Source organism: Passer domesticus, chromosome 1, assembly GCF_036417665.1.
Source record: "Passer domesticus isolate bPasDom1 chromosome 1, bPasDom1.hap1, whole genome shotgun sequence".
NCBI lineage: Eukaryota > Metazoa > Chordata > Aves > Passeriformes > Passeridae > Passer > Passer domesticus.
Window position 1 is genome coordinate 137,203,974 of NC_087474.1, and position 26,820 is coordinate 137,230,793.

Here is a 26,820-nt window from a genome sequence, read left to right on the forward strand (position 1 = left end):
AATGTACTGTGAAGAAAATTTGATCTACTAAATTCAAATCCTCGAGGTGTTGTTCTAGCAGCCAAGTTGTTTAGAAAGAAAACACTGAACTTGAATGTTGACCCTCCATCCCAGCTGGATCTCCACGTAAACTGTGCTCCTGCTGTAGCCTTTTAAATAGATCAGCAATTTACATTTTAAATAGATCAGCAATTCAAATTAGTGAAATGCCAGAATGTAGGTAGTGTGTAGTGGGGAGATTTAGCACTACCTGAAATTTCATCAGTGTTCAGCAGCATAACTCTCTATACATTTTCTGAGATCAGGGACTGGATGGGCTGTGAGGATTTGGTGACTGCATGCCTGTACCCAGGGATGGCAGAGGTGGGTGTTAGATAAAGGACGGGCAGAGATGGACATACTGTCCCAGATTGTCACCAGACCTTGACTGGAGATAGCAGGTGGGCTGAAGCATGAATCTTGCCGGGGAGACACATGCTGAAGAAGCATTTTGGACAACTGCAGGAGGCACAACTGTGTTCTGGCCTGGCATGGTTTGCTTATGTGGATGTGTCCCACAGGTATTCACAGTGTGGGGAATGGAGTATATGGAGCAGGGATGCCACAAGATGTGTGTTCCAATTTGTACTCCTTCAAATGCTCAAATGTTTCCAAGAATAGGAAGCCTTTGCTCCTGGGAGTTCTGGGATCTGCTTAAATGGATGTGGGTGCCTCTAGGCTTAAATTACAGTGGTCTGTACGTTTTTATATCATATTCTTGAAATTTAGTGCCACAGTAGGTGGTCAAAATCACACCAAAGATAAATGACTGGTTGTGAAAGCAATGCATAAACAGAGGTAAATGGAAAGGCCGGTGTAAAAGGGTACAGCTTTGTGGTGTTTTGTTCTGCAGGTCCCTGTCCACATCAGTCTGTGTCACACAGTGGCTCATCAGGCCCTGATGAGGGATCTGTCCTCCTGCCTTCCCCCAGAGCCGCACACACAGCAGTCACCTGTCCATGGGGACACAACGCGTGCACCGTACAATAAACCTCTCGGATTACTTGTAAGGTAGAAGCAGCCGGTTCTTCTGAATTAGCGGTGGGAAAAAAATACAAGCATCAGAGAATGAGATTTTAATGAGACGTTTTGTTTGTTTGCTGTTTTTTTCGGTGCTTTCTAATTTATTTGTCCCTCTCTTGTCGTATTTAACCATTGCTGCTGGGCAGCGAAAAGACTTGGAGCTACATTACGTGCACCTTTGACCTTCAGCACCAATCTTACTGAGAAAGGGTCAGATGATTTGGGGGTGACAAAATGCTGCTGCAGTTCTCAAGCCCAAATAATTTCCCCCTCAAAGAAACGGTGAAGCTTCGGCACTTATGCTCATCTACATCCCTTCCTTCACACACACAAAGAGACTTTTAATTGCTGCCGCCAATTAAAGGCGTGTAGAGGCACGCACCCCTCACCCCCGCTGTGCTAGGTCTGTCTGTCCTTGTGTCAAGGAATTCCACCGCATTCTGTCCGCCTCCCTCACGGCAGAGCAGGGTCACACACCTCCGCGCCTGCCTTAAAAAGCATCTGCGCCAACCACAACGCAATTATTCTCAGTCCCTCCAGCTCTGGCATTTGTTCGCCTCACACCAGGAGGAAGAACAGGGGGCAGTTGCTTGGGATAAACACGAATGACTGTGGGAGATCCTCTCAGGAGCAGCTCTGTCAAGGAGGACATTTGCCTCCTTTGACAGCCCCACGCAGGCTGTCGGCTTGGCTGCTGCTCTCCACAAGAGAAATGGCAGCGTTTCAGGCTCTTAAGGGTGTGATTGATGGGTGCTGTCGGTCCGTACCTGTCAGCTCGTTGCACTGACAGCAGTGAGCTCCCCCAGGGGAGGCAGCCTTACACAATACAGCCCGCCCGTCCTGCTCAGCGAGCCCCTGATGTCCCTCCGCAGCGCTCCGGGCAGGTGGCAATCCGCTCGGCAGGCCGGGGGAAGGGAAAATGAAGAGCTGGGAGCGCAGCTTCTGCTGGCAAGGGCAGTGACATCTCTCTCAGAAGTACCTGGAGACGCTGGAGCAGGGCTGCCAGAGCAGCTGGGGCAGGCTGGCTGCTGCAGAGCGCTGGTTCAGCCCGGGGTTAGGACAGATCCTGCTGCTGCAGCTGCAGCTGAGGGGACGGCAGTGGGAGAAACTTGTGGGATGCTGGCACGACTCCACGGCTTTGCATGTGCAACATTAAACACGTGCAGAGGGTTTGCAGTATGTGCTCCTGAGCCCAAGGGATGACAGAGGTGATAGAAGCATTTACCCCCGCCTGGAGGAATCCCCCACAGATGCCCATGGCAGAGCTGGCACACGTAGGTGTGAATTCCTCACCCCACAGGAGCAAGGCTCAGAGTCATCTGGCTGTTCCTCTGGTTTTGCATCTAACTGCATAGAAGAGGCTGGTCAGAAAAACAATTCACCCTAGGAACCAGGAACTTTTTTTCTGTTTTGAGTTTGACAGCAGGAGGTTTAGGGCTGTTTTTCAACATTGAAGTTTAAAGAGGATCTTTTCATCCACAAGAACATACAAAACCTCAGCCAGTGTTAACAGGAACAAAGCAACTGCAAGAAAATCCAGGTGCCTTTCAGCTCTCCATTCCTTTCTAGCTGTCCCCTTCTCTTCCCCACCCTCTGCCCCTCCAAACCAGCGGTGGTTAACCTTAGAGCAGCTTGACCTGCCTCTCCCTGCACCTGGCTCAATCAGCACCAATGCTCAATGCTCGGGCCAGGAAACTCCAGTGGGGCCATCCAAAGCCCACTGAAGTCAGTGCAAATACTCCCACTGGCTTCAGGGCAGGCTGCAGCAAGCCCAGCTTGAAGCAGAGCCATCTTTCCTTTAAAACTTTGCTCGACAGTTCGGAGCCTGCAATGTCTGTGCATTAATACTTTTGGGGACTTGCTGCAAGGCAAGCACTGACGTCACAGCTGGATGGCTCCTTTCAGCTGGTGCCTCGGATAACAGCCTCACAGCTTCCCTTTCCCCTCCAAATCAAAGGCAGCGGCTGCAGCTGCACAGACCAAGGAGTCTGTTTAGTTTCTGTGGGCCAACAGCCACCAGCTGTAGAGGCTGCTGTGCTTTTTGCTGGATGGGAGCTTTTAATTCCAATAGACAATGTGTACAAATATTTCCCATACCAAAATTGTTCCATATCTTCCTAAGTTAATTAAATGCTAATTTTCTAATGAGGTGGCAACAATGGCAACAACCTGTTATCAACATGCTAGCTAGTGCCCATAACCAACCGGTGAGCACAGAACCCTTGCGCTGTTATTAAACTGCATTCCTATATTAATTAATTACTTCTGCAGCTGTATTATTCTGAAGCTGGACACAAATGTGGATAGCAATTAAATGAAAAAAAACATTTACATCATTTGTAGATTCCAGGGTTGCTTTGTGGAATTTATTATTTCACAGTGTTGTTATAGAAACCCCTCATGTGTTTTCATGTCTGCTGTATGCAAGTTTAGCAAGAAATGGTGAAAGGAAAACTCAGGATGAAAATGCTATTTGTTGTGGTCTAAACGCAGCCAAGTCCCACACAGCTGCTAGCTCACTCCCCCACCAGCAGGATCAGGGAGAGAATCCAAGGACAAAAGGTAGAAAACCCATGGGTTGAGATAAAGACAGTGTAACAGGGAAAGCAAAATCCATGAACACAAGTAAAGTAAAGCAAGGAATTAATTCACTGCTTCCCATGGGCAGGCAGGTGTTCAGCCATCTCCAGGAGAGCTGGGGCCCATCACACATAATAGTTACTTGGGAAGACAAATGCCATCAATCCCAACATCCCCCCTTCCTCCTTCTTCCGACTACTTTATGTACTGAGCATGATGCCACAGGGTCTGGAACAGCCCTTTGGTTGTTTGGGGTCACCTGTCCTGGCTGTGTCTCCTCCTAACCTCCCATGCACCCCCAACTTCCTCGCCATTGTGGCAGTACAAGGAGCAGAAAAGGCTTTGGTTCTGGGTGAGCCCTGATCAGCAATAACTAAAACATCTCTATATATATCCCTGTGTTCAGCACAAATCCAAAGCATAGCCCATACCAGCCACTGTGAAGAAAATTAACTCTACCCCAGCCAAAACCAGCACACTCTTCAATATATATTCAGTATAAATTGAGGTTTAATAGTTTCCTGAGTTTTGCAATAAGAATGAAATCTTGGAGTTCAGATGGAAGAGTGTGGATGTATCTGTCATGGGTTTATACTCAGAAGAGGACCAGAGGTGCTTACAACCTGGCAGATTTGGAATTTATGTGCTTACATCCAAAAGAGAGATTCTGCTGTCTGCTTCGGGAGGTTTCCACACTCTAATCTCAGCTGCCAGTACAAAAGTTTCCCAGGCATCTTGAATTTGGGATTCAATACTCAACAGCTCTTTGGTGTTAAAAAGATCAAGTTGCCCAGCATCCACTTCAGGCACCAACTTAGTTCAGACACAAAATTATGTTCTTTTGTTTATCTTCCCTCAGGGCTGGTTTGAGCACTCCAAGAATTTCTAGAGAGCTCTGAAATTGGATTTTTCATAAAACACAATGGCAGCTATTTCAAAATAAATCATGCTCCTCATGCAGCTTCCCCTCTTGGCCCCTCACCATCCTTGCTGCCCTTCTTGGACACTCTCTAATAGTTTATTATCTTTGTTCTCTTGTGGCACCCCAAACTGCCCCCAGCACTCGAGGTGAGGCTGCCCCAGTGCAGAGCAGAGCAGGACAATCCCCTCCCTTGCCCTGCTGGCCATGCTGTGCCTGATGCCCCCCAGGACAGGGTGGGCCCTCCTGCCTGCTGGGCCACTGTCGACTCATATTCAACTTTTCACTGACAAGGATCCCCAGAGGAGCATATTCCTCTTGTGATATACTCTAGTCAGAATATTTCATCTCCCTGGAAGTCATTGTGAGATCTTCTCATCCCTTCTCAGAGAAAAGAAATGGTAATTTCCATCAGGACCTGATTAAGAGATCCAACAGGTGCTCCACTTTTGCAAGAGCTGGCACCAACCGCCATCAGGAGAGCATTCAGGTGGTGAAATGGACAAGTCTTCTTGAGGGCATTGAAATTAAAAGCCTGTTAAAAAGCCATTCCAAAGTGGGGAAGGGCATGGGATTTCAGACAGGGTCCTGATTTCCACATATCTGTGTCCTGTCATCAAGTATGCTCCACCCTCCAGCACCTCCATGTGCTGTTCATGGACCTGGACACCCAATCAAGGATCAGGGACTGAGAAATTGCATACATCAGTGGTAGAGTGTTGGGATGGGTAAAATCCACACTGGTTCTGAATCCTCTTAAATCCTTCAATTTGTATTTCGGAAACTCCAAAAATTTTTCTGCCAGTGGCCAGCATGCTTCGAAAGTACAAAGGACAAACATTTCCCCACTGTTGCAGAACAGATTATGTTTATAATGACTAACAGATTTTATTAGGGATAAATTGTATGCACTATGTTTAGATAACAAGGTAATGCACTTCTACATAGAACATTTTACAGCCATTCTCTTAATTGTATGAATTTTATCACAATGAACAACAGGTGAGATGCACCTGTAAAACATTTCTTTGAGGGCTTCACACAGCTGGTGTAATGATGTCCTGCAAAGGAATAATAAAGTCTGCTAGGAAAATGAAGACATAATATAAAATTCATGTTAAATCTGTTTAAAACAACTTGTTTGCTGAACTCCGACAAATACCTCTGAACTGTTTTCATTACAATTACTACTACCTGAGTTAAGTAAAAAAATACAAAGCTGATAGTAAACTGTGTGTCCATTCACACTAAGGAATAGGAAGACAATTATCTCCGCTGTATTCCTGTGTGCTTCTTTCTACTCCTAATGTGGACAGAAAAATTCTTAGTATTCACCCCTAGTAGTTGATGACAATGACATAATAATAATGATGATGATCATTATGATAATAGTGAAATAATTTACATTTAAATAAAATGTTTCCATTAAATAATTCTACAAACTTTGCAAAATGATGCAGTGGGACCACTTTACTCAGTTACTGAAATGCAGCCACCTCTGGAGTGAATCACAACATCTGCTCAAAGATGGGTAAGGTCAATCCTGTATGATAGAATAGGATCAGGAGAAGGAATAAGTATTATTATGTAACAATGAAAAGGAAAGTATTTGAGTTCATGTTTGTAGGAAAACAACAGCTAAAAGCCTTTTGCTTCAGAGAAAAGTTCTACAAGGTGTTTAGCAATTATTACGTTTTTGAGTTTTGCTTCAACCTAATGGCAAAATCTGAAGCTGTGCAGCAATCCCTACACTATACTGGAGGAAGGAGAAAACCTGGCTGTGACATACCAGCACTGTAACTTCCCTGGTTATAAGACATATCCTGAGCAGGTTTCAGGAGGAAGCCTGTTGGTACCATGCACTGAATGAACTGCTTTTTAAGATGATTCCTTTCATCCCAACCTATCACTTTCATCTTAATGAATTTGGTATTATTCAGCATAGTGGATTTAATTAAAGATATTTAAAGTATTTAAATTATTAATGTTTTAATAATTAGAAATAAGTATTTTAATCAGTGACTGAATAATGTGCATTATTAAATTAATTTTTTTGCAAATAATGGACTAGGTTTATTAATTTCTCTGTATTTTCAATTCAGCACTGTTCAGAAGTTGCAACTCTATTATACTGGCTTGTTGCAAAATATGGTGAGTGCAAAACATCTTATTTAATGCAGCTCAAGAAAACACACATATATGTGGGAGAAAGAATATGACACATTCTAGTAGAGCTCTGCTAAAATCTCAGTGGTGATTAGATAAAGTGGTGTGAAAAACACTGGAAAAAAACAAATCATAAACAAGTCATAAACAGAAAGGTTATAATTATGTCACAGAAAATTTACAACTTTAAACCACTAGAGATAGGACAAGATGCAATGGCATTAAATTGGAAATGGATAGGTTTGGATATTAGGAAAAAAATCCTTACTGTGAGGGTGGCTCTCTGAAACACTGGAAGAGGTTTTCCAGAGAAGTTGTGGATGTCTGGATGTCCCATCCCTGGAGGTGTTCCAGGCCAGGTTGGAAGGGGCTCCGAGCAACCTGGTCTAGTGGAAGGTGACCCTGCTTAGGGCAGGGGGGTGTGATCTAGATGCTCTTTAAGGCTCATTCCAGCCAAAATCATCCTGTGCTTCTATGCATGTGCCCAGAGTCTTGATCAGCACAATATCATGCATAATATGTGTATTAGTCCCTCATACAGGCAACAAACATGGGCTAGCCTGGGAGCAGCCCTTCAGAGCCCACACACACCCAAGCACACCCACAAGTAAATTTAAGATGGCCAGGCTGCTGCCCTTCGGTGGCATATTCACACATCTGCAACTCCAGACTGCCTTCTGCTCTACAGAGACTTCTGGTGTGCCCAGTTGTTCACTGCACACTCAGGATCAGTTGAGAATCAGCCCTTAAACAAACCAACCTCTAAATTCACTTCATTTCTGACCAGAGCTGGATTTAGACACCAGCCTCCTGACAATTCAGCAAATCTAGGCTCTGTGTCCCCTGTGGCTTCTACTCATCCTGCTATGTGCATTCCTGACTTGGTTTTGTCTCCAGGGTATTGCTTGCTCAGGTCCACTGTAGAGACCAGCTCTGTCAATACTAAAACTGCCTGGAAGGCTGATGCAGCAGCAGGGAACACATCAGCTGCACTGGCCCTGCAGGGACTCTGAACTCCCAGAGCAGGCAATACCACTGGGAGCTGTGTGTCATGATGGCGTAACCATGAACAGACTTCTGCCTTCCCAAAACAAGCTGCCCTGCCAGAGACACTGCACCCATCTCTGTGCCAACCACGGTGAATCAAGCCACTATCTGCATGGGCTTTTTTCCCCCTTTAATGCAGCTGCCATATATCAAAAAAACAAGTCATTAGAGACATAGCAGTATTAGTCAAATCAACTTTGTTTTTCAGAGGGATGGAAAGCAGTGATACAGTTCACAAGTAGGGAGTGTCAGTGGGTGGGAGTATTACACAGTTTTCCAAGCTATTTTCTTCCCTGTGAGCAAATTTTCATTCTTGCAGAGACCTCCTGCATAACTAGAGGTCACACAAGGTTGGTTTTTCCCAAGCTCCCAGGCTGAGAGAACTGGCCAAAGACTTGGGATTGAGATGGAGAGGAAGCGCTACTCCTCCAGGCCATGGCACTGCTGTGGATTTGAGGTTCAGGAAGAAGAGCATGCTCTGCTTGCTGGTTGCTTTCATTTCACTACCATGAAATGAAAGCAACCAGCTTTCACTATTCAGCCTTCCACATCACTGATTATTCCTCCACTGGGACACAGATGGCCCAAAGCTTTTTCCACTGGCCCAAAGCTTTTTCTACTGGACTTTCCAAAGAGGAACAACAGTGTCTTTCCCAAAATACTTTATTCCAGTTCCACCTCCAAGGACAGCTGTGATGTCTGCCTTCAAATAATTAAGACTAGCATAAAGTAGAGGTTTTTACAGACCATCCTCTTTTCTTCCTCATTAGCCTGCCAACTTCATCTCTCAGCCCATGCTAAGGTCAAGAAACACCTTGTGAGAGGACCAATATAATACAAAATCTCTCACAGAGTCTCTGTATTCCTCAAGACTTCTGAGACACAGGAGAACTTGACAGAGCACAAATATGTTGCTGGTGGATCTGGTTTTTGATATTTGGCCGTGAGGCATGTAATGGTGGGGTATCTATATAAGGTATAACTTAATGAACTGAGAGCTTTATTTCTGCGGGTCTCTAAACCACGGCAGTGAGGTAGCCTGGTGTTTTGTAATCCTGTTTTACTTAATTAAAGTATTCCTGTTGGCTGGGTGGAAAGATGTGTTACCCTGTGACTACCACATGATGAAAGGAGACATCAGGAATGTACATGACTCCTTCCTCAGACTCCATCAGAGCTAGCGCCTCTGTAGTTCCACTGGAAGTGAATTAGCATACTTCTTATTGAAATATTTTTGGGGTTTGGAATTTGTTGGTTGTTTTTTTTGTTTGTTTGTTGTTTTGTTTGGTTTTTTTTTTCTGTTCCTTTTTTTTTTTTTTTTTTGCTGCGTGTTTTTTTTTCTCTCTCATATCCAGCTGCATCAATTTCCTGACTACAACAATTAAATTGCTTAGTTATCTGTAATGTGCATAGACTTCTGTGAAGGTTTGCAAAGGAACCTTGGCTGTTAAGCTAAGAATTGTTTATTGTAGCACCTGCAGTTTCTATACACCTGAATTAATGAACTGAACAACTTTTCCTCCTTCTTAGCATGAGAAACACTTCTCATGATCTTACTCATGAAAATATTCCATTGGTGTCTTCTCATAAGTTTTCTTGGGTTTCTGCCATTGGAGGAGGGAGTCCAAAAGCAGCAGCATCTGGCAGAACATCTGCATCAAGTCCCTGCTGACATCCCGAGATCTGTCTGCCCAGGCTCACTCCTCCCTTGATACAGAACTTGACACATCGTGTACCCCACTGCCAGACAACCTCAGCAAATATCTCTCTCTCTAAGGGAGGCTGTGTCAGTTTTTCAGTGTGCTCATCCTGTTACCTCATTGCTCACCTGATGGAAGACTACTCAGACTCTTTTCAAACTGCTTAGGCTCTCTGGAAGGAACCTGATGAAGAACCTTGATATGAACAAGATGGAAAGCCTGGTCCAGGTGCCAAGATCAAATCTAGCCTTCTCCAGGCCAATGACCAAGGAGTTTTAATTCTTCAAAAATGACAGGAAAACTCAGTAACTAAGACAAATGTCAATGAGTGGATGTGACCAATCTGTTCCTCAAGGCTTTGCAAGGAAGCAGCAAGAAGTGGTGAAGGTCCCCACGCCAGCTGTAGCTGTAGCAGTTTGGTTGAAATCCAGTTATATTTTTTTTTTCTGTTATTCTACACCACTTTGAGTTATACATTATTGTAAATACCCTCTGGTAGACCCTTTCAAAGCAACTGAGTAACTCAATGTTTAACAAAGATACATTAATTTTCTTGTTTAAGTTCTGGGAAGTACAAGATCATTTTTCATTCCGAGTTGGCAACGACAATCCTTAAACTAGTGGTGCAATAGGGGGAATAATAGCTTTGTGGAAATTATTCTAGAGATCTGTACTTTAAGGAATGGTGGATCAATGAAATCTTCATTTCTGTATTTGTATTCTTTTTAAAATTGAACATGTTTGATGCCTATGCACAACTCCTGTGCTGCAAGAACGATTCTTATTTCCAAATGCCCTTGCTCATGAGAAACACTTCTTCTTTTTTCTATCTGTAAAGATATAAAGATATAAAAAAGAATCAATATTTTTCTGTATATAGGAATTAATTTAGTAAAATATATCTCTTCTGTGTACAGGAGCCTAATATAGTGTAGAAGAAACACTTGCCACTGTGGGTTTGAGGGTGCTACATTCACAAGCCAAGTGGGCTGTCTCAGATGTGCTGCCTCTCCATCACCCATAACACTGACATAAGCCCAGTCACAGCCGTGTGTACATGAGAGGTTGAATAATGCATGGGAACAGTCTCTTGAGCATTTATTTTAGTCCTTTCATTTGGCCTTCAGGCATTTCCCACTCCCTCCTGATACCAACTTGAAAATTTCCTAAGACAGAAGGTAAAACCCACTGAAGGAAAAATTTCAAAAGCATTGCTTTTGTTGGAGTCATACATTTGATATTTCTGTGGAGAATTTACCAAATTTCATCATCGCAGTCTCCAGAAAAAGTCATACATATTACAAGTAATTCTTATTTTGAGGTAACCCTTAACCAATGGGCTGGAATTACCACTCTGTAACATTTCAGATAAGAAATGTATCACAAGAAACTGTATTACTGAAAAATAGAGGCCATTCTTCTATTAATTAAAGGCAGCTGATGATCAGTTTATGAGAAAATAAAAAATTCAGATGTATTCTCATGAATAACACAGTCATGTTTATAATTTATTTTAATGTGAACTGAAAAACCTCCATGTATAAGTGCAAGGACTGTCAAATATAATTCACAAGAACAGGCTGCTCTTCAAAATAAACATCTATACAGTGTACTGGAAGAATGCCTCCATATATTGACTAACTTTAAATTAATTTGTGGCTTTAGTAATGATCTAAAAAAGCACTTTACTCTCTTTTCTGTTTAGTGCATCCTTTATTACTGGAGCAGCAGAGATTGAGTGGAACAAAGGCAGAGTACTGCCTGAGAAGAGCAGTTCAGGAAAGGCTATGATTAATGAACACATAAATATAAACAGGGTCACCTGCAGTCATGAGCCCTTTAGGGCAGCAAAACCCCATGATACTGTTGTTAAAATAGCCCTGCCTTAAGTAGACAAGCACAGCACCTTAGCTCATCTTAAGATGAAGGAAGTCATCAAAAGGGAAGTAGGGAAAAACCCGAGTTTCACTATGCTTGTGGCTCTAAAGGTTCCTCAGGCAGGAAAGGCTAAATAAAACTGCCCTGAATTCACAATTTGCCGTCCTCACCAAAACAGAGAAAGTTTCACTACATTACACAGTAATAGTGACTTGAGGCCTCTTCAGCTCCAGCCAGGCGAGAGCAGGGGAGATGGCAGGTCACTCCCCAGCCCTCCTTGCAGAAGGATAAGGGCTCATACTACCAAAGAGCAGTAGGCATGAGTGTGGCATTCTTTGACTGGATAGGAGTCCCACAGACAGTAAGCGAAACAACTATGCAGAACAGTTTCAAAAGAACAACAAAAGACAATTTTTCTGGCACCTTCCTGAGAGCCTAATAAATAAAAGTGAGTTTACTTTTGGTAACAAATCAGGCACCAGTAATGGTAGGAGATTCACCCTAGGTTAAGCTCTGCTGTATTCTTTTTGTAGCCTGTCCAAAGCAACCCAGGACTGCAGTCCTACTCTAAACACCAGCAGCTACCCACTGAGCAGGAGAGATGCTTTAGGAGTGCAGAATCAGCAAAAGGGCTCCCCTGCCATTTCCCTCCACATCCCCCCATCTCTGCTAACAGTCTCACAGGAGAAGGTGCCTCTAGAGAAATGTGGACATTGCCAGTATGAGAACATTCACATTTAACTCTGTAACAGACACACAAGGCTACCCTATCTTAGCATAATGTGACTTTTTCAAAGCAGCAACTACTCTGACCAATGCCTTGTGTAAATCCCCGAACCTTGTTTCTTTCTTACTCAAATAAGTGACCCATTGGTCCAAGAATAAGCTGCTTTGCTCCAGACACCTTTATCTCCTTGTGGCCCTCTTATCATCCTATGAAAAATACGAAGTTGTGATAGCTCTGACTTGATATCAGACTTAGCTCTTCTTGAGAAACATGGTGAGTTGTGAGGTGGTTGGCTCCTGGAAGAACTGACCATTTTGCTTTGATTTTCTTCCAATCTTGTTTCTGGAGGAAGTGCAATAGAACAATGACATCTGTTTGTCACCAAACTCCATACTCACCTCCCATGGCTGCACTATTTTAAATTTTTACAGTATCTTTGTGAAATGGCAAAAAGAGTACTGAAGATCTTTATGCTGCTCAGCTTTTCCACAGCCCAGCAAAACAAAGCTCTCTGTAGCTCATATTTGTAACTGATGTGGACATACACCTTTTAGGGAGAGTTTGGGCAAGGCATGAAGTGTGGTCCAGGGTGGACAGCTTTTCTGTGCTGCATGTAGCCATGGAGAATAAGACAACAGAATCAAGCCTATTGATTGACTAGTCAGGTATTTATTTGTTTTTAACATGCGAAACCACTACAACAATCACAGAAGCTAGAAAAAATGTAGCACTGAAAAAAGAATTCATGCAGAATGAGTATTGTACTTGAACTATCCTCCACAATCATCAGTCAGTCTGTCCCAATATTTATAGTTCATCATTACAACTGCCAAAACTGGCAACCACCAGGATTGTTGTCTCAATTAAGGACAGTAAACAGATTGTCCCATTTTTTTTAATGAAAAAATCTAAAATGTAATACTTCACAGTTTAACATGTTTATTCATTTAAACGAGCTAAAAAATAGTGGTGTGACATCTGCTTGAGAGACACTGGTACCTAACATTTTGGCTGTCTCCCCACTAATTTGATTGTGATTAAGGGGGGATAAAAGGATGAGTAGAGGATTCTGTCAATTAAATGAATTGATGAACTGCAAAAAAAAAATATTTTCACTCTTGGAAATGTGAAGAAATATATCTACAAAAATGCATTACAGCAAACTAAGAGGATGATGGAGAAAAGTACTGCAAAATATCTCCACTGGCTCTTTCAGGAAAAAATATTGTAAGCATAAGATCACAGATAATCTTTGCCAATTTATTCATCTCATGGCTTCACTTCCCAAAGTGCAGGCATAATCCACTGTAAAATCTTTTAGGATGCAGTTCCAACATCGCATTTCTGCTGTCTTATTGATGTGCCATACTGTTATTTTCTTAGTCATAACCACCGCTAATTACTATGCTACTGTAAGTAGAACTTGAAATGAGATCAAGATCTGTAGTATCTGTTTTGTTGGCACTCTAACTTGCCTACTCTGCTTTTCAAGTACAGTTCTCTGCAGAGAATTGTCCTGAATGCATTTGACCTTCACCAACTGGCTCAGTTGTGCCTTACAGGGACGACAATCCCTTATCAATCATCACTCTGCTGGGAGCTCCTAGCAGCATTTTCCTTCTGAAAATGGCAGCATTCAAAACTTGGCCCTAAGTCAGCAGATGAGCCCTTCCACCGTAGCAACCTTCATGGAAGAGGCATGAACAGTTTGTAGGGCTTTCACTGTGCTTTCCTTTAGTAGAATTGTTCAAAACCTGTGTTTTCAAACAAAACTTTGAGGTCTGCTGCTCTAGAGAACATCTAAGTAAACAGAAGAGTTGGCTCATGTTGTGGCTACTTGCAGTTATGTGTTGCAGCACAATCTCCCAGTCTACAAGTCCTGCTCCAGACCAGCTACAGCTGGTCTGATGCATGGAAGGAGCTGATTCTGAATCACATGGTGTCTATATGATATGCAACAGTGAACTTCAACTACAGCATTCAAGAAAAGTGTAAATGTATCTCTAGGGTCTATTAGGGAAATGCTTAACATGCCTTCTAAGCTTCCAGTAAAATATGTTTATGGACTCTAGGTAGTATAGCCTAGAGCCTTTCCTTGGCAATGTTCACTAGAAGCACTCCTGAAAATACTACACTGTGGCTTCTGTCCTGAGATGGTCTACATGCTGGTTCTGCTTCTGAAGAATCAATAAGAAAAGGAAAACCACCTAGGAAGATTTGCTGAGCAAAATCACTTGTGGAAGACTGTTATTCCTTCCTAGCCAGAGATTCTTCCAGACAGGACATCTGCTCCTACCCAAAGCACAAGGACCCAGTACAGGCATCTCCTCCACAACCTCTGCTAGAAAGAAATTCAGTTTACTCCAGGAGTAGACGGCAACTACTGATGTCTACCTTTTCCTTCAGGTGAATATCTTTGAAAAAACTCATTAAGTCACTCATTAAGTTTGCCATGTAAATTATTTGATCAGTAATCCTTCTTTGAAGCAAGCATATAAAGTTTTAGAATAAAAAAGTCTTGTACAACTGAAGTGATAGAGCTGCATGGATCAACTCCAGAAGGAGATCTCTCTATTAGTATTGGGTAGGATGCCAAAGGAAGTTCTCTCCATTGTCTTTTAGGTATTCATAGGCCACATTTAGTTTTATATGAGTTTAGTGGCTAGAACTGCCTAAAGTTATCCAGATATTCTAAAACTGACATCAGTGTTTACTTTTGACCATTTTGCTGTTTAGATTATTTTAATGTCCTTTCAAATGTATACATAATTCAGTGTGTTCAACACTAATAAGAGAACCAAAATAGAAAAAAATCATTTATTAATAAAATAGACACCGAGCAACTTATACAAAGATGGATGGTCCAAAATCCAAAAGGCATATTTCAATCTCAGATATAATTAAGGGCAAAATAAACCACATGTCCCATTAGGAATTATTGTACTGATAAGAGAAGATGTGTATTTGCTGCAGCATTTACCATGTATTTCTACATACACTGAACAGAAGTCTACCTGGTCTAAGCAAAAATAAATTTTCCTGTCACATGAGAATATCCTCCTAGTACCTGAAGGGAGCCTACAAAAAAGATTGACCTTTTTCAAAAGTATGCAGTAACATCACGAGAGAGAGTTGATTCATACTAAAAGGGAGTAAGTTTAGATTAGACATTGAGAAAAAATTATTCATTCTGAGGGTGGTGAGGCACTGAAACAGGTTGCCCAGGGAGACTGTGGACGCCCCATCCTTGGAAGTGTTTGACACCAGGATGGGGCTTTGAGCAATGTGCTCTAGTAGAAGGTGCCTCTGCTCATGAGAGAGGTGCTGGAAATAGATGATCTTCTGCATCCCTTCTAATGCAAACCATTCAATGATTACATGCAAATGAAAAGACCTAATCCAAACAAAAGCAACAGACAAATGGCAAACTATGGGCAATATGGACTCATAAGCCACACATCAGGGAAGCTGATAGAATCACATATATATGCACTTCAGATTTGGTCTTATTTACAGTTATGGGAAATGGAATATTCCTGTTCTAGGAACTTCTTATTCATAAATTTGACAGTAAGAATTGCTTGCTTTTTAATACAACCAAAAGAGAGAGCAGGTTACGAGATGACCTGCATGAAGGGAGTCTTTCTCAGACCATACATGACCCAGAAAGCTATATGCTGACATTAAGGAAGCAATCCTTCCAGCATGTTATAGAACATGAAAACTGCTAGTGTAAAGCAACATGAGAGGTCTGCAGCTTCTGTGATATGTGGTTGGGTACTGGCGGAGTGAAAGGCATGTCACATCCAAGGAGACAGCTTGTGATATACTTTTCCCTCCACTGGAAGTTGGGCCATGTGTCAGATAATGCTTCACCATAAATTCAACATGTTGCGAGATGCTTGGTCAAGTGTACGACTGTAAGTCATATGCATATGTAAATGTTAGGATTTTGTGTCTGTAAGAGTCATACATAGAAAATTATATATATTTGCATATATACATTTCTCTTTCATATATTTTTCGGAAGACTGTTGTACTCTGAATTTCTGGAGTTGTTGTTTTGCATGGCATAAAGTGAATGAACACTATGACACATATGAAGTGGATCCTTAGAGACTCATAATGTATATGGTTATAGTTACTGTATGGTTTAAAAATTAACTGTATTGATCCAAGTTTCTTAAGTGGTGATAATGGGACTGTGTCAATTTAAAAGAAATATATTTTCCATTATAATATTTGCTGTGATTTGTATCCCTTTGTCTTCAAAATCACTATAAGAAATCTTAGCCAGCCATCTTGGGAACACGACAGTAAATACCTCAGTTGCAATCAAACCTAACATTCAGCTCTGAAATTTATGTCAAAGGCAAAACCAAGCCTCAGAATAATGAAAACTTTTCTGAAAGTCAGTCTGCCTAAATTTCCTTGGGACATTCAGCAACGATGGCTCTTCTTGATATCAAACTGAATTGGAACTGAATCTCAGTCAGAGAAAGACTGACCACACTTAAGAGGATCAAAACTGAGTCTTTACATCCACAAGCTCAGTTATATGCCAAACTCAAAGCAGAACAGGATAAAACCAGAATTTTAAAGCTCCCTGCAGCTGCTCTGACACACCAAATTCTTAAGTGACTTTTGGCTATCAAAAGGAACAAAAATGCTACCTACAGTGCCTAATTTGAAAGGTACTTTGCAAGAACTGAGGGATGTAATGGAGCCAAGATTTACCAGTTATTAGTACGCCAGGAGAAAAAGTGTTTTCTTATTACTTACAGCCTCTCACATTAGTTTGATGATTAATATGATTGTATAGCTGGAAAGGAATGTTTTTATACAACATGTCCCTAATAGGTAGAGCAAGTTGATACCAAAACCATCAGGAAGAGCATAATTAAAACACAATTTTGACTTTATATTAATAGTAGACCAATACACTAATTAAAACCAACATTGACTAAACTTTCTATTTACACTAGTTCAGACAGCACAGGAGGCAAAGAACTGTGTTTCAGAAGCATATGCCAATGTTAAAGCTTCTGTCATCCAGGTGCCATTTCTAACAGAACACATGTGTGCTGAACAGTTGGCAAAAGAATGAAAAAGATTACTGCAGATATATGGGCACACAGAATCTGGAATGACAGAAAATTAAGTCCATATAGAAGGTGACAGACTGCTTGTAAGAAGATATTCTCTTCCTACAATTTCTTCCATCTTCATGCATGCGCACACATGCACAAGGAAGATTAAAAGGGAGAGAAAGGATAAGGGTGTTTTGATATATTATAAACACAAATGAAAGACAGACTTTTTACTTGGTATTTCGGCTTTCTTTTCAGAAAGGAACAGGAAACTAATTTGGTTATTAGGAAGCTCTTATTCGTAAATTAGGTCAAGGCAGACACTCCTGTGAAGTCAGCATCAATACCCATGGTAATAGTAGCACCTGTCTTTTGACATTGAAGTTGTCTGCCTGAGAAAAACATAATGTAAACAATAAACTACTGTTGCTCCTGGCTTTGGTGTTAGACAAATACACTTGGCCAGGCATAAGTGTTCTTATTTTAGAGACCTGGAATGTGACTGACGTATTGCAAAATTTTCTTATGAATTTGGACTGCAAGAAATGGCATAGTTGACTGTCTTACAGTGAAGGGACAATGTGTTCCTATGTAGTCTCATTGAAGCTGAAGAATCTTGATGATAGATTCATTGCATCTGCTAGTTTTCATCTGGGTCCAGATCAAGGTCAACTTCATTGGAAACATTAAGATAAAAAAAAGCATAGAAAGCCAACAAAAATACCAGTATAGCTGCAAGGACAAGGGCAACTTCCTGTAGAAATAAAAGAAAACAAAAACCTGTTAGAAATAATACCACATTTTCAGATTAATCAGGAATAAATATTATTTCCCTTCTACAATGCACATCAAAATCACATCAGACACAGTATAATTGCATAAGGCATTAATACTTCAATGATTTCTCTATTGTGGTTACCATTCCAAATGTTGTAGAATCCATTCACTTAATGAAGATTTTGGTGAGTCTGATATATATCAGAAAGAGAATATTTTAGCTTGAAAATCTTTAGTCTTACCTAGAAATAGGAGCTTTATATCTTTTTATTATCCAGTTCCTTCTTTTTTAAAGGAAAAGACAGAATTCACAAACCACAGTTTTGAACACAAATTTAAGTTATGAATTTACACTGTGAATTTTGATGTTTTCTAGCAATATGTTACTGCTTTTTGCCAACAAATTTGTAATTTTTTAATGAAGCAAACACAGTATGGTGGAAGTCAATGAAAATTGCTACCTCTACCTTCCAACCTCCTGGCATACAGTACAACATAGAACTACAAACTCCCTCAGAATTGGATTAAACTTTTCTTTCTTCAGCTCTGCAATAAGGCAAAAAGCACAACAATTTGCACTTGCTTCTCTTGCCATTAAATATTGCAACTTGCTGCATCTTCCTTAATTAACAAAAAAGAGACTTCCAAAGTATACATGATTTATAGCAGCTTTCAGAAGCAGAAAAATGTTTTTATACTACACATTATACTCATCATGTGATTGCCTATCATCTTAAGGCTGGACTCTGTAAAATGCAATTATAGTAAAATCATCCTCTTAATAGTTCTTTCATTTTCTGTTTTTCTTTCCTTTTTAGTTCATTCATTTCCTTTTTATTTCATCCTTTTTATTTCTCATTTTTAAGTTTCTATTTTTCTGTAAGGCACAGCACACTTCCTATAGTGTTGATTCTCATTTTGCTAGACAACGAAAGATGCAAGATAAATTTGAGAAAAATCCTTATGCCCCTTCAGCTTACAGAAAGGATGACTTTATAGTTAACAATATCTACTGCTTGACTCCTGATCATCATGATGAACTTTTAAAATTGTGCACTCAAGATGCTCCAAAGGTTAGTCTGTACCTCCAAACCCCACTCTCCCTCTAAGGAAAGAAGCAAAACTTCCCCTCCAATTCTCAGCTTCATGTTAAGCTATAAAACAATTACATCAGAACAATCCCAATGTGCATTTAAAATGAGAGAAGAAAAAAGTTCAGTGATTTTATAACAACTGATCTGAATTGGTACAGAAGATGTCACATCAAACCTTCTCTGCCAGTGGGACTGAAAAGAGATGCCTACACTGAACCAAGACAACAAGACACCCTTTACTGTCCAAGGAGAGAATCTGTCCATCTTGTGTCCTCTAAGAGAGGCCAGGTGAATTCTTCCCAAAAATTACCATTTCTCCCCTTAGACTAGATGGCAGTGCAGATGGTACCTCTTGTGTGCACTGTGGGATTAATCCTACCCAGCATCTCTAGGTTGGTGGTGGCTTTGCGACCAGCATTGTGTTCACTGACATGAAGGAGTTAAAACTGTGCATTTCATTTTTAAAAGTCTAGCCCATAATCTGGCATTCTTCTATAGAGCAGCATTTAATTTGCATTTACATGAATGCATTATATAGTTTATCAGAATGTTGGATCAATAATTCAACATATGCCATCTAATAAATTTTGAAATACTACTGCCTAGTTGGCATATGTTCTATAGGAGCATATTCTTTATTCTATAGAAACCTTTGCTTTCTATTTTATATGGATGATTGAGATGTACTTTAAATTTGTTTTACCACATTAAAATTGCTCTTGCAAATTTGCTGAGGCTGTTGGCTACAGATTTCAACTACATTTTCCTCTTAGAATTGTACCATCCTCTGAACTTCATCCTCCTGATTTCATGATTAGATTTAAAAAAAAAGTACATCTAATTCACTCATATATTAAAGGAAAGTGATTTTTGCTTTGTTGCAGTTGCAACACGTCAGTATCTCACAAAAGGGCATGGCAGCATCAGACAGGTTTCATTTATTTCCTTGTATCCACAGCTGTGCTCCCAGACCCATCTGGCCACACAGCTACTAATCTTAAGAGGATGTAATAAACAAGTGACATACAACTGCAGGCTCCATCTGCTCAGGAGAGTGGACAACAAAACCGCACAATGCAGGCACCGTTCACACTTGACACAGAGAGCAAATTCATTCCAGTATTAAAAAGTTTTCCCCTTGTTTGGATGCCACACTTCCCACGCTTTCTGCTTTACAATAGGTTTACCTTTCCCCTCCCTTCTCCCCAGTCTCCCTTATGAAATGCTCTGAGTAGCAGCAGCAAACTTTTCAGGAACCTTTGCATTAAAGATTTGTTTCAAAGGAAGTGAAATTGGGAAAATCTTGAGTTTTATTCTCGGGCTGCCCAGTAACTGATTGACAGAAGCAGTTCTTTAATTCCTCTGCCTAAGTTTCACAATGAGTAACACTGTGATAACAATACTATTTTTCTTGCACAGCCATTAGGAACTGTGTGGGTGGATCAGTATTTATTAGGCCTGGGAATGAAAAGTCATACTAAAACTCCAGGTTCGAGAATTACGCAAGAACCTTAGTTTGGAGTTACTGAGAAAGGCAGAGTAACAAAAATATAAAATAAATGGCCTTACAAAGGACATCTGGCTCTCAGCTAGGGATATGCAGTCTCTTAAGAATTGCATCCAGTTTATGGACTTTTATAAACATAAATTTTGCAAGGTAAATAGCAAATGAGATGCTGCACCACTGTACTGTATTTGCAACAACAGATATATATTGTCATTTTAATTTGTTTTATACTTTTCAGGCTTTGCTATTTGTATTTTAAGTCATGCATAGAAATGAAATGTTAAAATGCTCCCTGCTTGGCATATATAGCTCCCTTTCTCTTGCACTTTATGGATCATCCCCATCATCCTCTGCAAAATCCATTTACTCAAAGGATTTTACCATGAATAATTAAAGAATAGAGAAAAAGTTCTATAGAAATAAACTTAAAATGATCAGAGGGCTTGTTCTCCTTTTTTTCTTTTATATAATGGTACAGAACACTAGGAAATAACATTTCTACTCTCAAATCCCAAAGTAAAGTCATAGAAGACTTTAAAAAGGAACAGATTTTTCTATTTTATTCTCTTACAAGTAGAACAGCATATGTAGAACCCTACTGATTTCAGTTTGGTTAAGTTTTCCAGAAACTTTTCATAAAAGAAAGGCATACCATTACAGCATGATGTAGATTTAATTCTCTTATCATTTTTTGTCAGTTTTATGTCTGTCATGCCAAAATACTTGGATTATATCCTCAAATTCACCCTGATGGACTAAGTGGCAGAGCTGGGATCTAAACAAGATTAATCAGGGGAGGAGGTGAGGAAAAAATATTAGCTATGATAACACAAATCTGGATATTGTGTATGGCAGCTTCATATCCTACACATATAGAGAAATATCATACTTCCAGGAAATGTCAGGGGGGTTTTACATGTTTTTAAATTGCCCTTCAAATAGAATCACACCTTTTTTTCCTGAAACCTGCTTAAAATTAAGTGAAATAGTAGCACAAATTGCTCTCTTTGAATTGCTAAATTCTCCCTAGCTCCTTCTGAAAAGAGATGAAAAGAAAATCATGCTGACCAAGGATACCTGTAAAAATAAATATATAGGAACTGACAATCTTTTCATCTCACATAGTTTTTAACTGAAGACTTTAGGTGGATATTCATTGCAATCATGTTTTAGAGTTTCAACAAAATTGTATTTATAAATGAATGTTTACTTCCTTAATGCAGGACATTCTACAGCTAACAGAAGGCAACAAAAGTAATTTATGAACTTTTATCCACACTTATTAGGTTCCAAATTTTTACTGTGAAAATGTCAGATGGAAGAAAGTCCATTGTTGTCTCAAATAACGAGAACAAGGTACTACTAGAGAGTCATTGAAAACACCTGGCTATATGCCTACAAAACAACAGGATTCATTTAAAAACAGCTAGATGCAAAATAATATATACAGGTATCAAAGATGCATACGGTACTTATAAAGTGGAGTACTCTGCCTTGAAAAACTGTGACTCTAAGAAGGGCTTTGGATTTCATGAGTAACTACTCCCTCAGTGTGATTTCTGGATGTACAAAGGTGGTGGGATTTCCAGCAGGGAGATGACCAGTATTTATTTTATCATGGAGAAGAATGAGAGGTAGTTTGGTTACAGCATATAATTATATACACCTGTATTTAAGTAAAGCATTTCACAGTGTGGGGTCCTTTTATCATGTTTACAAGAAACTTTCAAGGCCCAGCTGCAGTTAGATAAGTTCAGCCTTTAACTATGATACCAATTTTTAGGAGCAAGAATAATTGAACATTCTTCAGGAAAATATGGACTTTCATACCTGTGAGTCCTTTATAATCTGATCTCTCTCAAAAAAGCACGTTTTTATTTAGCAATTGGAAAGAATACTTCAACTTTGGCTTGTGTGAAAAGAAGGATGTGGCTACCAGGAGTCAGCAAACTCAGCTCTCCTAGCTGCTCCTCTCCTTCAGGGTCCTAGGAAAACTCAGATTACTTCCATGGTCAGTGCTACATTCTGAATCCCACAAGTTATTATAAGTAATAGCACCCTATGTTTAACTTCTCAGACTTTTTTATATAGCATCACAAACTTTCTGATGTTGACATTTTCCTCCAATTGTATTGATTTAATTTCTAGGATTTGAGGTTTTGCTGTTGTTGATTATTCTTTGAAGTGCCACAGACTGGTCCTAAATAGAGACATAAGAAGGTTTGAGAAAGATGGTCTACTGCTCCAAGCTGGTCCAGTCAATTCTCCTAAAATTTTGCTTGGTGCATCTTCTTCACATCTCAAACCACCATGATTACGACACTTGTGTGTTCAGGTCAGGCAAGGATCTGATTTTGTTCTTCTCTTTGTATGTGTTGTTTCCCCTCCCTTTCATTTCAAGGTCAGGGATCAAAGCCTGACTACAGGGATAACTGGGAGTATACTTTATCCATTGCTGGCACATTAAGCTGCTCTGCATTTTGTGAGACACATAAGTTTGTTTGAAGACCCAGTATTTTGGCCATTAGAAAGTGCTTGGACTTAGCAGAAAGTATTTGGATGAAATTTTATGATCTGTAACATATAGAAGTACAGATCAAATGATCTAATAGTCTCTTGTGGCCTTAATTTCTACAAAGCTATGAAACTGTATCTTGAAAAATGTAGTTCACTAACTTAGCAGATTATGAACAGCATGAAATTGGAGAATATCCTTTGCTAAAATACACCAGGAATGTGTTGTTATCTATTCCTATCTAACTTGTTCCAGATGAGAGAAATGCTCCATAGTGAGGTATCTAACTACACAACAGATTAAGCAGATATGCAAAAGAATGACAGACAGTAAGTTCTCACTTTGTTTAGGAAACATTTTTTCCTTAGCTGAATCGATGTACTGTGTTGCTAATAATTCTCTTTGGAGTGATATTCTGCAGTCAGTAATGTCTTTGCAAGTACTTTGCAAATACTACTGTTAAGATTTGTGTCGACCTTTCAAGAAGAGAGAAAACTTCATCACTTGTCCCATGGACTACTGATTTGTTCTTACAGCCTGTGAAAAAAAATCTCTCCCCAAGAGCTCCCATAACTTTTGGTCTCTGCATACCAAATTCCAGCTATCTGGGGGCCAAGCTTCCACACTTCTCAAACCATTTTCTGTTTGTCACCCTCCTGCTGGCATGTTTTCCTTGCCCAATGAGAGCAGAGCTAGCATCAGTGGTGGAAAGGCCTTCCTGCTCTACTTGGTAAGGATGAACAGCTGGGCTTCCAGCAGCACAAGCCCCATACAGGAGGCCAACAAAATGACCCAGAGAAAGTTCAGAGGCTCCCTTTTTGGTACTGCTACAAAGGATTTTTTTCTTATCCAAACACCAGGAGACATATAGCACATTGCTTTCTCTTGGAGCTGTTTCTCGAGACTGGGTCCTGCTTTTCCAAGAGACACAATGTATTTTGGCACTGTCTACATTAGTGTCACATATACAAACAGAGCCAGTACAATAGCTCTGCTACAATATTTAATCTTTAAACATGTTTAAAGAGCAAATATGACACACCAAGTACTAGCATGGTCACCCTGCTTGAACTAACTTTGGATAGTTATTAGTGCTCAGCTGCTTCTCTGACATTATCAACACAGATAAAAATTCCTCATTGGGGAAATTAAAAACTACTAAATGCCAGCGACTGAAAGAAACTTTGTTACTTTAAACCTTGCATTAAAATGACAAGGCAATCAAAGTTTGACAAGACAAGCTAATTAGTATGCCAGCGATGAAATGTGAAGAATCTCCAGGGGATTGGTTCTCAAAAGTTTTATGTCATTTATAGGGCCTTTTCTTAAGCTAATGTTGTCAGCTCTCATGGCGAAATACACAACAGTTGAATTTCATTATCCTCGTAAAAATTAAGGACTAAAATCCCTTCACTATTTTCTTGTCCTCTTTTTTTTCTGCTCTAAATACTACACTAAGTCTTAGTTTACAGCCAGGCACATAATTTCTTCAGGACACTAATGCAAAACAACCCTAGAGTTATCAATGACATAAAAAAGCCTATTGTTCTAAGTGGCTGTATGGTGCTTATTGTGTTAGCTTATTGTGTGTATGTATTTCACAGAACTATAAACATATTCCCCTTTCCCAGAGAGTTTATACTTTTACATTTATCCTTCCTCTACAATATTTTTATTAGCTTCAACTTAGCTTTTTAAAATAAAAGATTAATTTATTTTGAAATGCTGCATACTGCATCATGTACTGAATAGATACATATATAAACAAAGTACATTTGAAATACACGTATGTGTCCGGTTTCTTCTCAAAGACTTACAAGAAATTTAGACATTTCTATTTAAAGTGCCTATTTATTACACTGCATTGCAGTTATATAATTTTCTTTTTCTCTCAACACAGATTTAAGCTAATCAATTGTTACAACACACAATTAGGGCCTACATAATAAAAAAAGACTAAAATCCCAGCCTCTGGAAGGTGAATTATGTTGCTTATTACCACTACTCCTCCCAGGGAAAAGGTGGAGCTCTCAAGAGACAGTGGGGAGTAGAAATGGGTTTCTGCTTGTGGTGGCAGGTGAATTCCCTACTGACTTACCTCACCTCTCCAGGTGCCCTTAAACTGCAGATATGAGACCCTGGAATCTGAGGACCAGGGAGATGAGAATGTGAATGAAGATCCATCCAGGTTAGAGGATGTCCTTGCCTATGGCAGGACAACCTACCCTGCACATCAAAACCTCCCCAATTAAGGAAAAAATAAGGGTAATATTGGTCCATTGGTGAAGTCCCTTTTGAGAGGAATGGAGGGCCCAATATGCCAACTGGACCCAGACTATAGGGAGGTGTGTGAGCCTTGGGGAAATCACCAACAAATTTCCCAGCTTGGCATGGCCCACTGACTATTGCCCACTGGTTTTCCAGGTGGACACATACAAAGTCCCAAAAAGACCAAGGATGATCAAGCGGGACCTCAGGGCATTGAGACTACTGGTCAAAGGATCTGAAGAACAAATGGTGTTCTCTTCTGTCCTGCCAGTTGCTGTCACAACAAACACAAGTTGTCAAGAATTATTTCAAAAATTATCCAGAACACAGCAGGGGAGGATTTAGGATAGCTATGGAGGATGGATGTAAAAAGATGGCACTTGGCAGCTGGAGGATCTTAACGACGGACTGAGCAAAACAAGCCGTGCTCAAGAGAGGGATACAGGTTATGGGGCTTCACAACTAAGCAGCCTCTCCAGGGGTAAGGAAGGAGATTTTCCTACAGGCACTCCAGGAGCATCTACTGTCCATGGTAAAGTTCTGCTGCTGGAGGGATTGAGCAGGGTGAAGAGCTGTCACTGTGAGGCAGGAAAAGGTGCACCTTTACCTCAAGACATTAAATACACTTTGCTTCCATGCTGAGCACTGTGGGTTCTGTAAGCAGAAGTGCAGAGTTTACTCCACAGAAATTGCCCATGTTCTGGTAGAAGTATTGTAACCTTTACTAAGCCTGAGGTTGTTGGCATTAAGCAGGCTCAGTGAAAAGGATGCATTTAAAAGCCCTGCCTTCTTTCCCCTACAAGCAAATCCCCGATGAGAAAGGTGCCCAACTTGCCTTCCTTTTTGCTTCAGCTCTGTCAGCTTTTCTCAGCAATATGGAAGCAAAATAAATTACTGTGATCTATTTGGGGATCATCCATATTTTTTTTAAGGTCCAGAAGCACAAAAACATATTACAGCCAAAAGAAGATATTCTAAAGATTTTTTTTTAAAAGGCAAAAGCAGGATTGTAAACCTGAGACATCACACAGTACAACTAGCAGAACCCCAGAAACACCCGTTCAGGACCTGGAGAGGACATGCGCACCTTGATGGCGTAAGTCCTTTATTCAATAATACTCAATTCTTCACTACATATATGATGACACATATGCTTTCCCATTCACCCTCATTTTTAGGAAAGAATTACTTAAGAAAACAAGGAAATGAAACCGGTTTTGAAGGACTAAATCTCATACTCTTCTCACTTGTGAAAGACATGCAAAAACATGTTCATTTTAAAAGAATTAGGCTGTACACTAAGCCTCCAAGTAGAACATCACTTTTAAAAGGTCACGCCATTGGGAGAAAAATGAAAACTAAAAGGAAAATTTAATAAGAGAAGAAGGAAAAGGAACTCAAAAGGTTAATAATTTATCCTTTAAACAAAAAAGGCAATCTACTTTTTCTCATTAAAACCTGACACACAGCACTAACTGAGGAGATTATGT

General features: G+C 40.2%; 1 protein-coding gene across 14 annotated transcripts in view; it reads right to left on the minus strand.

Annotated features, from left to right (window-relative positions):
• Positions 1-12,728: 12,728 nt before the first annotated feature.
• The window catches only part of TRIQK (triple QxxK/R motif containing), a 61,579-nt gene continuing 47,487 nt past the window's right edge, over positions 12,729-26,820 (minus strand). For 13 of the 14 annotated variants that reach the window (XM_064391421.1, XM_064391461.1, XM_064391477.1 and 10 more), the window contains one exon: positions 12,729-17,923. In XM_064391421.1, coding sequence (XP_064247491.1) covers positions 17,810-17,923 — 114 coding nt within the window. In that variant the 3' untranslated portion in view covers positions 12,729-17,809. The remainder of the gene's footprint in view (positions 17,924-26,820) is intronic. The other variant, XR_010348379.1, reaches the window with a different exon arrangement.